This window comes from Mauremys mutica, chromosome 24 (genome assembly GCF_020497125.1).
Source record: "Mauremys mutica isolate MM-2020 ecotype Southern chromosome 24, ASM2049712v1, whole genome shotgun sequence".
Taxonomy (NCBI): Eukaryota; Metazoa; Chordata; order Testudines; family Geoemydidae; genus Mauremys; species Mauremys mutica.
In genome coordinates, this window is record NC_059095.1 from 13,532,283 (window position 1) to 13,547,736 (window position 15,454).

Sequence of the window (15,454 nt, forward strand, 5' to 3'; positions counted from 1 at the left end):
TTATCATGTGAAAAAATTGGAACATTTCCAAACAACTCTGCTCCTAAATTCCATGTCCAAACAGCCTGTTCCTTGAAGACAAAATTAGATTTGGAATGACAGGCAGAAAGTCTGCTTGAAATCTCCATTTTTAGAGAATATAAAATCTCACTATAAAATTTTTTACCAACAACCATTTAAAAATAAGATGGTCAAAAAATTATCGGCATAATAAACAATGCAAACTGACAGCAATTGCCTACAGAGAATGGGCGAAGGTGACAAATCTCTGCCTTGTCTCAGGCCCTTTTTAAAACAGCCAGCTAAGGTTCTCCTCTAATAACTGTCCATTCCTCTGTCCTAGAAAAAAAAATGGTGTTGAGAAACTAGTGGCATGAAACCTTTAAAAATCTGTTGCTTTGGAGTGTCAAGACAACTTCATCGATGTAGCCTCTCAGGTTAACGCCGCAAGCACTTGGCACTACTGCTTCTTATTTAACTTCTGGCCAGTAACGTTATGCTGCTGTAGCTCGTTGAAGCCTCCATAGAAAATAATGGATTTTTCTGCCTCCTTTGTGCACAGTGAGGTCCACATGTTCACACAGAGTAGAGTGGCAACGTTTTAGCACCAAAACCCCCTTCCTGGGGATGAAAATGCTGTGGCCATTACACCTGGCAGATATTGTAATTAACTCCTGTTCGTTCGGACAACGTTTCTACAATCATTTCCATCACATGGTCTTTGGGCTGGAGAAGGGAGGTCTCTGCAGAAGAAAGCTTCTCTGTGGTGCTCACTGGATCTTGCTGCAAAAACGAGAAAGATACTCTTAATTCTGCTCCCTGACCTGCCCCCAGTTTCTGTATTTGAGTTTTGCCCAGGCACCCCTCATTTTCTCCCCAATGGACATACGTACTTTCTCTGGCTTCGGGGCAAAATCTTTCTGGCAGACGTGTGCTATGATGCCCGCAGCAAGTGCATCACCCAGGACATTGGTCATTGTTCTAAGTCGATCTCTAGAAGAAAAAAGAGCCGTGAGAGCCAGCTGGCTTTGGTGGTGATAGATAATCTGATTTCCCCTGCAAGAACACAAGCAAAATAAATAACCTCTTGCATTTCCATACTACCTTTTTATCCCAAAGAGATCCCAAAGTGCTTTAAATACATACATGCACAGTACACTGATTTGCTTCACCTGACATTTGCCAGGCAACTGCCTCTGGAGTAAAATGCAACAGCTATTCAAAAGGACACGGTCAGGTCATTGAGCCCTACATTTTTGATTTACCAAAGTGTGAATTAAAAATTACAAAATCTAAATTTTTATAGATTTTATAACAATTTTACTTTATAAAAGTAGAAGTAGATATTACCTTAGCATAGGTATTGATGGGACTATTACTGGAATACTGTATTCACTTTTGGTGTCCATACTTTAAGGAGGATGTTGAAAACACAATTTACAGAAAAGCTACAAGAATGATTTGAGGTCTCAAAAACACTTGACAATGCAAGAGTTGGGTAAAACGCCCCCTAAATAGATAAAGCTCCTTACAATGCCTCAGGGATTTTTAGGAGTGCAATTCCCATTGAAAGATTTCTGCTCCTAAATCCTTTAAACTAAGGCCTGGTCTACACTGCACGGTTACATCGACACAAGACAGTTTATGTAGACCTCCCTACGGATGTGTCTACACTTAAATTTTGTTTTTACTGATGTAACTGCCCTACCACACCAACTGAATAGCACCACCTCCCCAAGCAGCACAGATTCAGGGTGGATGTAGTTAGGTCGATGCAGTATCAGTGTAGACGCTACGTTACTTACATAAACTGTTCTTGGCCTCCAGGAGCTGTCCTGCAATGCCTCACAAGACTGCTCTGGTTGCTGTTGTCCACATGACCCGTAGGCAGCGAATTCACAAGAAGCTGCCCCTCCTTTTAAAAACCCCACACACTTTTGAAATTCCTTTTCCTGATTGCCCGGCTTGCCGAGCACACCTAGCCTCTCTCCACTGTTGAGTGTAACTGCCCAGCTGACCATGCCCTGTCTACATGCTGCAGGTGTGCTCCTGCCTGGAGGTATCGGCTCTCCCAAGCCTGTGGGGAGAAGAGGCTCTGCAATCCCAGCTCCACTCCAGTCAGAGAAATGTGGACATTAAGAGCAGATTGCTCAGGGCCAGCAGGAGAAGAGCTACAAGAGGGACCAGCGGCAGTGCCTCCTGAAAGCCAGGGAGCTGGGGCAGGCAGACCAGAAGGCAAGAGAGTGCAACAACCGATATGGTGCGGAGCTGCAGACCTGCCACTTTTACAAAGAGCTGCCTGTCATCTTTGGTGGAGACCTCACCATGGCCTCCGAGAGCCATGTGGATACTTTCAAGGATCCCAAGTCACAGACCCCTGCCGTGAACAGTGTGGAGGAGGAATATGGGGACCAGGTGACCAGGGGATCTAGCTGCCCAGTGAGCCAGGACATGTTTTTGATTCCACCAGCCAGTCCCAACAGTCCAGCTCAGGGAAGTCTGATGCAAGGAAAAGAACCGCTGGTAAATATGCCATTTTCTTTGAAAATCCAGGGATGGAACCCCCAAAGTAGCAGGACATATCTGTTAATTTAGTCTTTTTTTACTTGTGCTAGAAGAGGTAGTGAAACAACCAAGAGAGGGGCCACATGGAGCAGTTTATGTGCCCTGAATCCTTTGGAGAGATCTCAGTGACACTTTGATGGAGGTACTCTGCCATCCTCTCCCGAAGGCTTCTGGGAAGCGCTGCCTTCTTTTTTCTGCTGCGGTAGGACACTTTACCTCGCCACTTAGCAATTACTTCAGCAGACAACCATTACAGAGCACAGGCTAGCAATTTGTCTAGGTCACTCTGGACCCTATCCCTACCCTCCAGCATATCTACCTCTCCCCCCCTGCTTAGTGCCATCTGCAAACTTGCTGAGGGTGCAATTAATCCCATCATCCAGATCATTAATAAAGATGTTGAACAAAACCAGCCCCAGGACCAATCCCTGGGGCACTCTGCTTGATACCGGCTGCCAACTAAACATCGAGCCATTGGTCACTACTCATTGAGCCTGATGATCTAGCCAGCTTTCTATCCACCTTATAGTCCATTCATCCAATCCATACTTCTTTAACTTGCTGGCAAGAATACTGTGGGAGACCGTATCAAAAGCTTTGCTAAAGTCAAGATATATCACATCCACCGCTTTCCCCATATCCATAGAGCCAGTTATCTCATCATAGAAGGCAATCAGGGTGGTCAGGCATGAATTGTCCTTGGTGAATCCATGCTGACTGTTCCTGATCACCTTCCTCTCCTCCAAGTGCTTCAAAGTGGTTTCCTTGAGGACCTGCTCCATGATTTTTCCAGGGACTGAGGTGAGGCTGACTGGTCTGTAGTTCTGCAGCTTCTCCTTCTTTTTTTAAAGAAGGGCCTGGGTGGCATCAGGATGCAAATAGCAGCAGTGCTCTCTGCCTCTGTTACCTTCAGGAGTGAGATACCAGCTAAAATCACCCCTGCCTGTGGTAAGCAGTGCTAGTATTCAGTCTCATTGCCCCATACACATATACTCATATGTGAGCTATACTTGTGAGCTATTCCCCCCTCATTTCCCCTACCTCCTCCCCCCAAGGGCCATATTCACAATGGCAGGTGCTGTGACGGGGGCTGTGCTCTGTCAAGCCCAAGCAGCTGTGAGAATGTTCTGCTTACAACATTTAGGGAGCAAGGGAAGTGAGTTCAGTACAGTAACGCCTCACTTAACATCCTCCCGCTTAACTTTGTTTCAAAGTTACGTCGCTGCTCAATTAGGGAACATGCTTGTTTAAAGTTGTGCAATGCTCCCTTATAACATCGTTTGGCTGCCTGCTCTGTCCACTGCTTGTAAGATTCTGTGGAAGAGCAATGACTTTCCAAAGGAGCATTGCACAAGTTCATCTTCTCCGCCTCCTCCCCCTCCCTCCCAGTGCTTTCCCCACCACCAAACAGCTGTTTGGCAGCTCTTAGGACTTTTTTTGGGAGGGGTGAGCGAGGCTGCGGCATGCTCAGGAGAGGAGGTGGAGTGGACGTGGGAAGAGATGGGCCTGGAGTGGAGTGGGGACAAGAAAAGTCAGGCTTGGAGCATCCCCCAGCAAAGGCAGCACCTGTTCTTCTCCGGGGAAGCTGCTGCTACTGCTGCTGCGAAGGTGCTTCCTAGCGTCCTTGCCTGCAGCGGGCTGTGCCTGTGTGAGGTAAGCCAGGGGCACTTCCCAAGCACAGTACTGTACAGTATATGCCCCCAAAAAAGTTCCTTGGAACCTAACCCCCTGCATTTACATGAAATTTTAAGGGAAAATTGAATTCGTTTAACATCGTTTCACTTAAAGTTGCATTTTTCAGGAACAGAACTACAACGTTAAGTGAGGAGTTACTGTATCCTAAGTTTTGATTTCCACCCTGACTACACTAACAATGGTACCTCTCTGTGTTGTATCTGCAGCTGCTGCCATTGGGGCCGTCAGGGTCTCCTGCTCCACACCCGCGGAAAGCCTGAGCCAGATGAGGAGGAGAAAGAAGAGGAGTCGGGCTGGCATGTTCCATGAGATCATGCAAGCCTGTGCTGCATTAGAGAATGAGACCAGGGCCTGGAGAGTGACCGTTTCAGACAGCACGGAGAGGGAAAAGTTGAGAGGAGAGAGGCCCAGGATTCCAAGCAGGAAAAGGAGAGGGAGATGCACTAGGACATAATGGGGCTTCTCAGGCAGCAAACAGATGCTGCACTGACTCTGGTAACCTGCAGGTATAAGAATCCTGTGCTCGCCTTCCTCTGCAGCCCATAGAGAACTCAATATTATAGAATCATAGAATCCCAGGGTTGGAAGGGACCTCAGGAGGTCATCTAGTCCAACCCCCTGCTCAAAGCAGGACCAATCCCCAACTAAATCATCCCAGCCAGGGCTTTGTCAAGCCTGACCTTAAAAACCTCTAAGGAAGGAGATTCCACCACCTCCCTAGGTAACCCATTCCAGTTCTTCACCACCCTACTAGTGAAAAAGTTTTTCCTAATGTCCAACCTAAACCCCCCCCTCTGCAACTTGAGACCATTACTCCTTGTTCTGTCATCTTCTACCACTGAGAACAGTCTAGATCCATCCTCTTTAGAACCCTCTTTCAGGTAGTTGAAAGCAGCTATCAAATCCCCTCTCACTCTTCTCTTCTGCAGACTGAACAATCCCAGTTCCCTCAGCCTCTCCTCATAAGTCATGTGCTCCAGCCCCCTAATCATTGTTGTTGCCCTCCGCTGGACTCTCTCCAATTTATCCACATCCTTCTTGTAGTGTGGGGCCCAAAACCGGACACTACTCCAGATGAGGCCTCACCTCACCGCCTCCCTTCACCCCCCTCAATATTCCACATGGCATCAGGGGTTGCTGCCAGTGTTCCCTTTAATTTTTGCCACCCATGTGCAGAATGAATTTTGTGTGTACCAATATGGAGGTGCACATAAAATTCATCTGGTGGGGGTGGGGACTGAAGGGTTCCTGTGGGAGGGGGCTGAAGGCTGGGGCAGAGGCTTGGGGTGCAGGCTCTGGGATGGGGCTGGGGATCAAGGATTTGGGGTGTTCCGGGGCTATGGTGGGGAGAGAGGACTCCCCCCCCCCGCCCAGCACTCTCTCCCTGCAGCAGTGGCTGGGGTGGGAGAGGCACCTGTCCCTGCTGCGGGAGTTCTAGGGCTGGGGCTGCAGAACAGGTGACCCTCCCCTGGCCCCAGCAGGTCTGGACCGGGGAGGGCCGCAGCTGGGTCTGGGCCACTCCAGCTGTGGCAGGTCCAGGCCACAGGGTGAGTTGGGGCCGGGGGAGGGATTGGGGGCTGGGCTAGGCAGGGGCCGCGACAGGTCCCCGGCCGGGTCCCCTAAGCGCCTGCGCGGTGCTAAGTCGGCTGCTGCACGTCCACGCAGCTTACAGGGAACGTAGGTCACTGCACTGCCCCGACCGCTCCACCCCGAGGGACAGGCAGCCTGACCTGTGAAAGCCATGGCTGGTGTATGTGAACCTGAAATGTTCTTTCCCCTCGCGAGTTCTCTTCCGAAGTTTCAAAAGGGGGTTTTGTAATTGCCTGGTTCTTGTTACAGAATAAAAATCCATTTTTGGAACAAAATTCATCTTTATTAGTTCACAACATGTGCTGCCTGGTGCTGAGCAGGTCTGACCAGCACCAATTTCCTGTTACTTGGTTTTGTCACAGAAACCGTAACCTCGCTCAGGACTATACTCCGAGGTGCACTGCAGTGTTATATTTCTGTGCGCACACAATCACCACAAGAATCGTACCGGGCTGCACCGAGCAAGGCCAGGTCGAGTACACTGCAGCAGCACCCGCTGTCCCGGCTCACCATTAAAGTCTCCCTGAGCTACATGGCTCTGTGCTGACCCCTTCTACTAGCCCTTGGGCAGTAGTGGGTTTACCACAGGGCCAGGCCCACGCTCCAAGGGGGCCCAGCCCGGCCCACGCTTCGCCGCCGCCCGCTCTCTCCTGCAGGGAGCAGAAGCTGGGTGCTGCTGGCACTGAGGCTCCTGCTGCAGTAGGGCAGCCAAGCTCCCCCTCCCCTGCCTCTTCTCACAGCCTGCTCCGTCCCCCTCCCCCTCCCTGCTGCCGATCAGCTGTTCACCGGCAGGAGGGCGGGGGAGGAGCGCAGCCGCAGCGTGCTCCCCGCTGGGGAGAGGAGGCAGCGGTGAGGTGGGGGTGTGGTCTGGGGGTGCGGGGGGGAGTGGAGCGATCTGCACAGCCCGGCTGAAAAAAGGTGCTGCTCAGCTCCCTGGACTTTGCAGCTGGACACGACCCTCTGGGTCCTAGTGCTGGTTGAGCTCCCATCTGTGTGCTGGGAACCATCCTTCATCTTGTACCACAGTGAGTGCCAGTGGTGGGGCAGGCAGGGCGGGGGGGAAGGAAGGGGGTGGGATGGGGAGGAGATGGAGTCGTGGGGAAGGGGCATGGGATGGGGAAGAGAAGGGGATAGGGCAGAGATCGGCAACCTGCGGCACGCCAGGTAAGCATCCTGTGGGCCGGTTTGTTTACCTGCCGCGGCCGCAGGTTCAGCCAATCGCGGCTCCCACTGGCCACGGTTCGCTGCTCCAGGCCAATGGGGGGCTGCAGGAAGCAGCACGGGCCGAGGGATGTGCTGGTCACAGCTTCTCGCAGCCCCGTTGGCCTGGAGCAGCGAACCGCGGCCAGTGGGAGCCGCAATCAGCCGAACCTGCAGACGCAGCAGGTAAATAAACCGGCCCAGCCTGCCAGGGGGCTTACTGTGGTGGGCCGCATGCCGCAGGTTGCCAATTCCTGGGATAGGGGAAACGGGGGCCCAGCATGCAGATTCTCTTGCCAGCAGCTGGGGCTCCCCTGTTAAACAGGCCCATCACCCCCTCACCCTGACAAGCCCCACCTCCCCTGCATCTGTACCACCCCGATGAGCCTCCCCACTGAGCCCCAGCCACCTACACCTAGACCCCCACCCAAATGAACCCTGTAGATAAATCTCTGTATTAAGCATCTTCACATAACTTTCACATGACTTTGTATCACGCCTCTTCATATAACCCCATATTAAGCTATTTTCATTCAACTTTGTATCAGATCCCCATGTAGAAAAACTTAAAGAAAACTTTGCATTAAGCCTTGGTATAATGTTATAGCCCCTAAGGATACTGACAGGAGAAGAAAAATGTCTTTTTGCTAGTAGAATAAGATTCCCCCCACACACCTTAATCAATTGCCCTGTTGAATGACTGAGGTGGGACTGAGGAAGGCAGCACCTCCAGACAGCTGCAGCCCTTGGAGAGGGGCTGGGAGCTGGACCAAGGACAATCAGACTTGTCAAGTGGGCTGACTAGAGAAGAGCAGACACACTGACAGCCTAGGGGAGGGAGGGTTAGAAGCCAGCAACCTTCTTTTGGAAACACCCTCTTTGAACAGCAGTAGGACAACACACAAAGGACCAACGGACACAGACACAGATTATGAATCTGGCCTAGATTTGCACGAGAGGGAAGCTGCTATAAATGTGAGGTGTCTTGCAGAGGACCCCGGGTCTCGTCAAACATCGGAGCATCGATCTGGATTGGCAGAAGCCCAGCTCCACCCCTCCCCCATCTAACTCACCTGGCCAGTGCAGTTAAGGGGAGCAGCTAGTTGGTGGTAACAAGAAGACTGTGTGTGTGTGTGTGTGTGTGTGTGTGATATATCATATGCAGATGATACAGTGTTGATTGATACTTATATTACCAATAAATGTGATGTTTGCCTTGTTCCCCCTGAAAAGTTCCTATGCAGCAATAACAACCCCACCTCCCCTGCACCCAGCCTCCCCCACCCTGCTGAGCTCCAACCACTTTCACTTGGGCCCCCTGCAGACTCACAGTGCCCCTGCACCTGGCACCTCCCTGTGCAGCCAGATCCCCCACTGAGCTGCCTGCACCCAGACTGCCCCCCACAGAACCCTCTTACCCCCCTCTGGATCCCCCCACGCTAAATCCCCCTGCACTTGGATCTTGCCGCTGGGCTGAGCCTCCCTGCCCACATCTGGGGTGCCTGGCACAAAAGGGGCAGGGCCCCAGGGTGTTTCTGGGGCAGGCCTGGCCCTTGTGCTGTGTCAGGGTCAGGTTCAGCCTCACTGCCGAGTCCCTGTCCCAGGGGGGTGGGGGAGGCTGCAGGGTGATCTCCCATCTCCAGGCAGCCAGTGGCCTGTGCTCCCCACTGCCATGGTGGAGCTTCCACATTTATTTATTATTTTAAAAAGTTCAGACTTTTAAAATATTATGCACAGAATTTGATGCAGAATTCCCCCAGGAATATGGGGCGCTGTACAGCTGTGCTGGTGGGATTGTGAAGGGGGTGCTGGACAGGAGGGGATCTGTGGGTGGGGGAGCTGGGCAGGGGTATGGTGTGCAGGGTGCTGTGCAGTGGTGGGAGGTCAGCGGGAGGGGTCTCTGGGTGAGGGGGTGCTGGGCATAGGGATCTGTGGGGGAAGTCTCTGGGTGAGGGGGCGCTGGCATAAGGGCAGGCGGCAGTGTGGAAGGGGCTCGCTGGCAGCGCAGGGCTGGGCGAGCCAGTGTGCGTTTAGCAGTTGTTGGTTTGTGAACAGTGCCTTTGTGCTGGGCTGAGTGGGGCCATCCTGCTGCGCTGCGTCTCATTGCCCCCAACCGGCCCCTCACTCTGCGAACCGCCCCCCCCCCCGCCCCCATCACATGCCCTATTTCCCCAATGGGGGCCCAGAAGTGTGTTTGGCACCAGGCCCACAAAAAGTTAATCTGGCCCTGCCCTTGTGTCTGGCTGTTCAAATTCAGCAGACAGCAGCTCCACCTCCACCCCGATGGAAACTTTCCCCCTTTGATTCACAGATGAGATGCAGGACACAGCAGGCAGCTATCACCGTTGGGATTTTTTTTTTCACTGAGATCCAACGTAAGTAAACAACGCCAGTGACCCTTCAAACAACCAAAGGCTCATTCAACTGTTGTTCTGCACCTGCTGGGCTGATATTTGAAGCGTTCCTTGGTGCTGTCAAGATGGCCAGTGTATGGATTCATGAGCCAGGGGAGCAAGGGGTAGGCTGGGTCTCCCAGGATATTGTGATTTCAACAAAATAGTGATACTGGCATTTCAACATTCCCAATGGTAATCTGTGGGTCGGGAAAAAAGTCCCTGCATGCAGCTTTTTGAACAGTCCTGTGTTCTTAAAGATGCCTGCAGCATGCACCTTCCCTGTCCCGCCCACATTGATGTCAGTAAAGCATCTCTGGTTATCCACCAGCACTTGCATTACGGTAATGTACTCTGTGGCAAGGTGGTCTGGTGTTAGAATAGGGATGTGTGCGCCATCTATTGACGCTCCGAAGTTCAGGAAGCCTATTGCTGCAGAACCATCCACTGTGTCCTGCATATTGCCCAGAGTCCTGCATAGCAGGAGGTGCGTAATGGCCTTACACACTTGCATGACAGTGGCCTCCATGGTGCATTTCCCAACTCCACTATGATTTCCCACCAACCGGTAGCAATTTGGCATTGCAGATTTCCACAGTGCAATCACCACTCACTTCTCCACTGTCGATGCAGCTCTCATTTTGGTGTCCCTGCGCTGGCGGACTGGGGCAAGTTTGGCGCACAGATCCAGGAATGTGGCTTTGTGCATCCGAAAATTCTGCAGCTACGACTCGTCAACCCAGACCTGCACGACAATGCGATTCCACCAGTCAGTGCTTGTTTCTCAGGCCGAGAAGCGGTGCTCCACCATCTGCAGCTGCTCTGTGAATGCCATCAACAACCTTGAATTGTTTCTATGTCCCACAGCAATCTAGTCTTCAAGGAAATGTCAGGGTCCCCACATCTCCTCTTGGAAATACTGCAAGATTAGGCGCCCTGTGCTTGCAACGCTCATGACAATAATGCAGAGCTGTGCAGGCTCCATGTGTCGCCAGTGAGGAGGGACACATGGGTTTATGGGGATTTTGAAGAGGTGTGAAATATTACGGGATGCAGATGAAATTATGGGATGGAGAACACTTCATTATGGGAAGTTGACCCCATGCTCCCAGTCACACCTGTGCAACTCGTTTCTGCTTCATGAGGCATTGCAAAAACTTCCCAAAACATCCTGTGTCGTGCGGTGGCAAGTTGCACAGTGGGCTACTGAGCCACGGTCCCCAGCACTCTGCATCAATACCAGCGCTCCTGGTGAGGAGGTGTGTGCCGACACAAGGAGCATGGTGCGCACAAGTACAAGCGATGTGATAACTGAGGCTGTTGTATACCAATGTAACTTAAGTTGACATAATTTTTTTAGTGTAGACATGGCCTAAGGAAGAGATAAGAACATAAAAATGGCCCTACTGGGTCAGACCAAAGGTCCATCTAGCCCAGTATCCTGGCTTCTGACAGTGGCCAATGCCAGGTGTCCCAGAGGGAATGAACAGAACAAGGGAATCACCGGGTGATCCATCACCTGTCTGTCGCTCATTCCCAGCTTCTGGCAAACAGAGGCCAGGGAAACCATTCCCTAGCCCATCCTGGCTAATAGCCATTGATGGACCTGTCCTCCATGAATTTATCTAGTTCTTTTTTGAACCCTCTTGTGGTCTTGGCCTTCACAACATCCTCTGGCAAGGAGTTCCACAGGTTGACTGTGCATTGTGTGAAGAAATGCTTCCTTTTATTTATTTTAAGCCTGCCTATTAATTTCATTTGGTGACCTCTAGTTCTTGTGTTATGAGAAGTAGTAAACAACACGTCCTTATCTACTTTCTCTACACCTGTTATGATTTTATAGACCTCCATCATATCTTCCCTTAGCTGTCTCTTTTCCAAGCTGAAAAGTCCCAGTCTTATTAATCTCTCCTCATATGGCAGCTGTTCCAGACCCCTAATCATTTTTGTTGCCCTTTTCTGAACCTTTTCCAATTCCAATATATCTTTTTTGAGATGGGGGCGACCACATCTGCACGCAGTATTCAAGGTGTGGGGGTACCATGGATTTATATAGAGGCAACATGATATTTCTCTGTCCCTATTATCTATCCCCTTCTTAATTATTCCCAGCATTCTGTTCACCTTTTTGATTGCTGCTGCCATAGGCGCCAACTTTTCCCAAAACCGGTGGGTGCTCGAGCCCGCCCCTGCCCCTCCCCCTCCTGCCCCCATTCCAACCCCTTCCCCAAAGTCCCCGCCCCAACTCTGCTTCCTCCTTGCCCCTATTGGACCCCTTCCCCAAATCCCTGCCCCAGCCCTGCCTCCTCCCCAGCTCCTCCCCTGAGCACGTTCCTGCTCCTCCCCACTGTTTCGCGGTGGCAAGCGCTGGGAAGGAGAGGGGAGAAGCGGGATGCGGCGCACTCAGGGGAGGAGGTGGAGGCGGAGGTGAGCTGGGGGGGAGCGGGAGGAGCTGCCGGTGGGTTCAGAGCACCCACCAATTTTTCCCCGTGGGTGCTCCAGACCCAGAGCACCCATGGAGTCAGCACCTATGGCTGCTGCACACTGAGTGGATGTTTTCAGAAAACTCTCCACAGTGACTCCAAGATCTTTCCTGAGTGGTAAGAGCTCATTTAGACCCCATCATGTTATATGTAGAGTTGGGATTATGTTTTCCAATGTGCATTACTTTGCATTTATCAACTCTGAATTTCATCTGCCATTTTCTTGCCCAGTCACCCAGTTTTGAGAGATCCTTTTGTAGCTCTTCACAGTCTGCCTGGGACGTAACTATCTTGAGTAGTTTTGTATCATCTGCAAATTTTGCCACCTCACTGTTTACCCCTTTTTCCAGATCATTTATGAATATGTTGAATAGGACTGGTCCCAGTACAAACCCCTGGGGGACACCAGTGTTTACCTCTCTCGTTTCTGAAAACTGTCCATTTATTCCTACCCTTTGTTTCCTATCGTTTAGCCAGTTACCAATCCATGAGAGAACCTTCCCTCTTATCCCATGTCAGCTTACTCTGCTTAAGAGCCTTTGGTGAGGCTTGTCAAAGGCTTTCTGAAAATCTAAGTACACTATATCCACTGGATTCCCCTTGTCCACATGCTTGCTGACCCCCACCAAGGGTCGGTGCTGGGGCCGGTTTTGTTCAATATCTTCATTAACGATCTGGAGGATGGTGTGGACTGCACCCTTAGCAAGTTTGCAGATGACACTAAACTGGGAGGAGTGGTTGATACGCTGGAGGGTAGGGATAGGATACAGAGGGACCTAGACAAATTAGAGGATTGGGCCCAAAGAAATATGATGGGGTTCAACAGGTACAAGTGCAGAGTCCTGCACTTAGGACGGAAGAATCCCATGCACTGCTACGGACTAGGGACCGAATGGCTGGGGAGCAGTTCTGCAGAAAAGGACCTAGGGGTTACGGTGGACGAAAAGCTGAATATGAGTCAACAGTGTGCCCTTGTTGCCAAGAAGGCTAATGGCATTTTGGGCTGTATAAGTAGGGGCATTTCCAGCAGATCGAGGGATGTGATCATTCCCCTCTACTCAGCACTGGTGAGGCCTCATTTGGAGTACTGTGTCCAGTTTTGGGCCCCACACTACAAGAAGGATGTGGATAAATTGGAGAGAGTCCAGTGGAGGGCAACAAAAATGATTAGGGGGCTGGTGACTTATGAGGAGAGGCTGAGGGAACTGGGATTGTTTAGCCTGCAGAAGAGAAGAATGAGGGGGGATTTGATAGCTGCTTTCAAGTACCTGAAAGGGGGTTCCAAAGAGGATGGATCTAGACTGTTCTCCGTGGTAGAAGATGACAGAACAAGGAGTAATGGTCTCAAGTTGCAGAGGGGGAGGTTTAGGTTGGACATTAGGAAAAACTTTTTCACTAGTAGGGTGGTGAAGAACTGGAATGGGTTACCTAGGGAGGTGTTGGAATCTCCTTCCTTAGAGGTTTTTAAGGTCAGGCTTGACAAAGCCCTGGCTGGGATGATTTAGTTGGGTTTGGTCCTGCTTTGAGCAGGGGGTTGGACTAGATGACCTCCTGAGGTCCCTTCCAACCCTGAGATTCTATGATTGTATGATTCTATGAAAGAATTCTAATAGATTGGTGAGGCATGATTTCCCTTTACTAAAACCATGTTGATTTTTCCTCAACAAATTATGTTCACCTATATGTTTGACAATATTGTTCTTTATTATAGTTTCAACTAGTTTGCCCGGTACTGAAGTGAGGCTTACAGGCCTGTACTTGCTGGGATCACCGCTGGAGCCCTTTTTAAAAATTGGCATCACATTAGCTATCCTTCAGTCATCTGGTACATTATAGGTTACAGATGACAGTTAGTAGTTCTGCAATTTCACATTTGCTATACTTGGGTGAATACCATCTGGTTCTGGTGACTTATTGCTGTTTAATTTATCATTTTTCCCCAAAACCTTCTCTAATGATACCTCAAGATTTTCAAGAATGCCTATCATAGAGGAGGCTTAGAACTAGTCTACATTGGCAGTGCTTTAACGTGGCTCGGCAGAGCGCTAGGAGAGAGCTCTCCCGGTGCTTTAAAAAAACCACCTCGTTGAGGGGTGTAGCTACCAGCACTGGGAGCATGGCTTGCAGCGCTGGGGCACTGTTTACACTGGTACTTCACAGTGCTGAAACCTGCTGCACTCGGGTGTGTTTTTTCACACCCCTAAGTGAGAAAGTTGCAGTGCTGCAAATTGCCAGTGTAGACAAGCTCTAAGAGATGACCTGGTCATGGTCTGTACATACTTGAACAAGGAGAAGATAACTGAAGTCTTGTTTACATAGGGACACTCAGGAAAATTGAGCTGAATTAACTAAAGGTGTGAATTTCAAGTGTATTAGTTAAACTGCATTAAACACCTGTGTGCATTTTGTCAAGTATCAGAGGGGTGGCCGTGTTAGTCTGGATCTGTAAAAGCAGCAAAGACTCCTGTGGCACCTTATAGACTAACAGATGTATTGGAGCATGAGCTTTCGTGGGTGAGTACCCTCTTCGTCGGATGCATGTAGTGGAAATTTCCAGAGGCAGGTATATATATGCAAGCAAGAACAAGGTTAGTTCAATCAGGGAGGATGAGGCCCTGTTCTAGCAGCTGAGGTGTGAACACCAAGGGAGGAGAAACTGCTTTTGTAGTTGGCAAGCCATTCACAGTCTTTGTTTAATCCTGAGCTGATGGTGTCAAAATTTGCAGAGGAACTGAAGCTTGGCAGTTTCTCTTTGAAGTCTGGTCCTGAAGTTTTTTTGCTGCAGGATGGCTACCTTTAAATTTTGCGTGTAATTTACCATAGGAACAGCTTATCAAGGGATATGGTGGTTTCTCCATCACTTAGTCATCAGTTTTGATTTAAAGACTCCAACAGAGATGTTCTAATTCACCCACAGGTTTTTGGACTTAAAGCAGAAATGACTGAGTGAAAATCTATGGCTTGAGTTGTGCAGGCAATCAGACCGTGACCATAGTGGTCCCTTCTGTACTTAAAACCTATGAATAAGTGTAATTTCTGCCCTCTCTATATATCTCTGTCATGTCTCCTCTTATTTGTTTCCTCTCTAACATATGCAGTCCCATTCCTCTTCAAGTGATTGTCCATGTGGTTTCTAATCTTGCTGCACATGTGCATGAGATCAGATTCTTTTGTCCAGCAGCGTCCATGGGGGCTGATTCCTCTCTCATCCCCAGCTAAGGGCATAAAGCTGGTCCAGCAGTCCCTCGGGTGCTTTGCCAATACAGAATGCCAGAGTCACTCTAGTAATGGGAAGGAGGGCAGACTGTGGAATCCATGTGGACAAAACATCTGGAAGAATCAGTTACTGTAAGGTAAAAACCAGTCGTTCTCCGAATAATTCTCCACTCTGTGGAGAACAGCTGCATTTGCTTGGAGGTGGATGCGAGGTTAAACAATGGCTGTAGGACATCCCTATCAAACTGAAAGCTTCCCACTGAGCAGAGATCTTCGGTGAGCTGTCTTACAATGATGCCCAGGTTTTTTTAT

At 50.1% G+C, this 15,454-nt stretch overlaps 1 protein-coding gene across 1 annotated transcript in view; it reads right to left on the reverse strand.

Moving 5' to 3' along the window:
- Positions 1-645: 645 nt before the first annotated feature.
- The window catches only part of LOC123355926 (excitatory amino acid transporter 5-like), an 89,041-nt gene continuing 74,232 nt past the window's right edge, over positions 646-15,454 (reverse strand). Inside the window, exons 10-11 of the mRNA XM_044998793.1 lie at positions 894-993; positions 646-783 (exon numbers count right to left, since the gene is read on the reverse strand). Of these exons, the coding sequence (XP_044854728.1) occupies positions 646-783; positions 894-993 (238 nt within the window). The remainder of the gene's footprint in view (positions 784-893; positions 994-15,454) is intronic.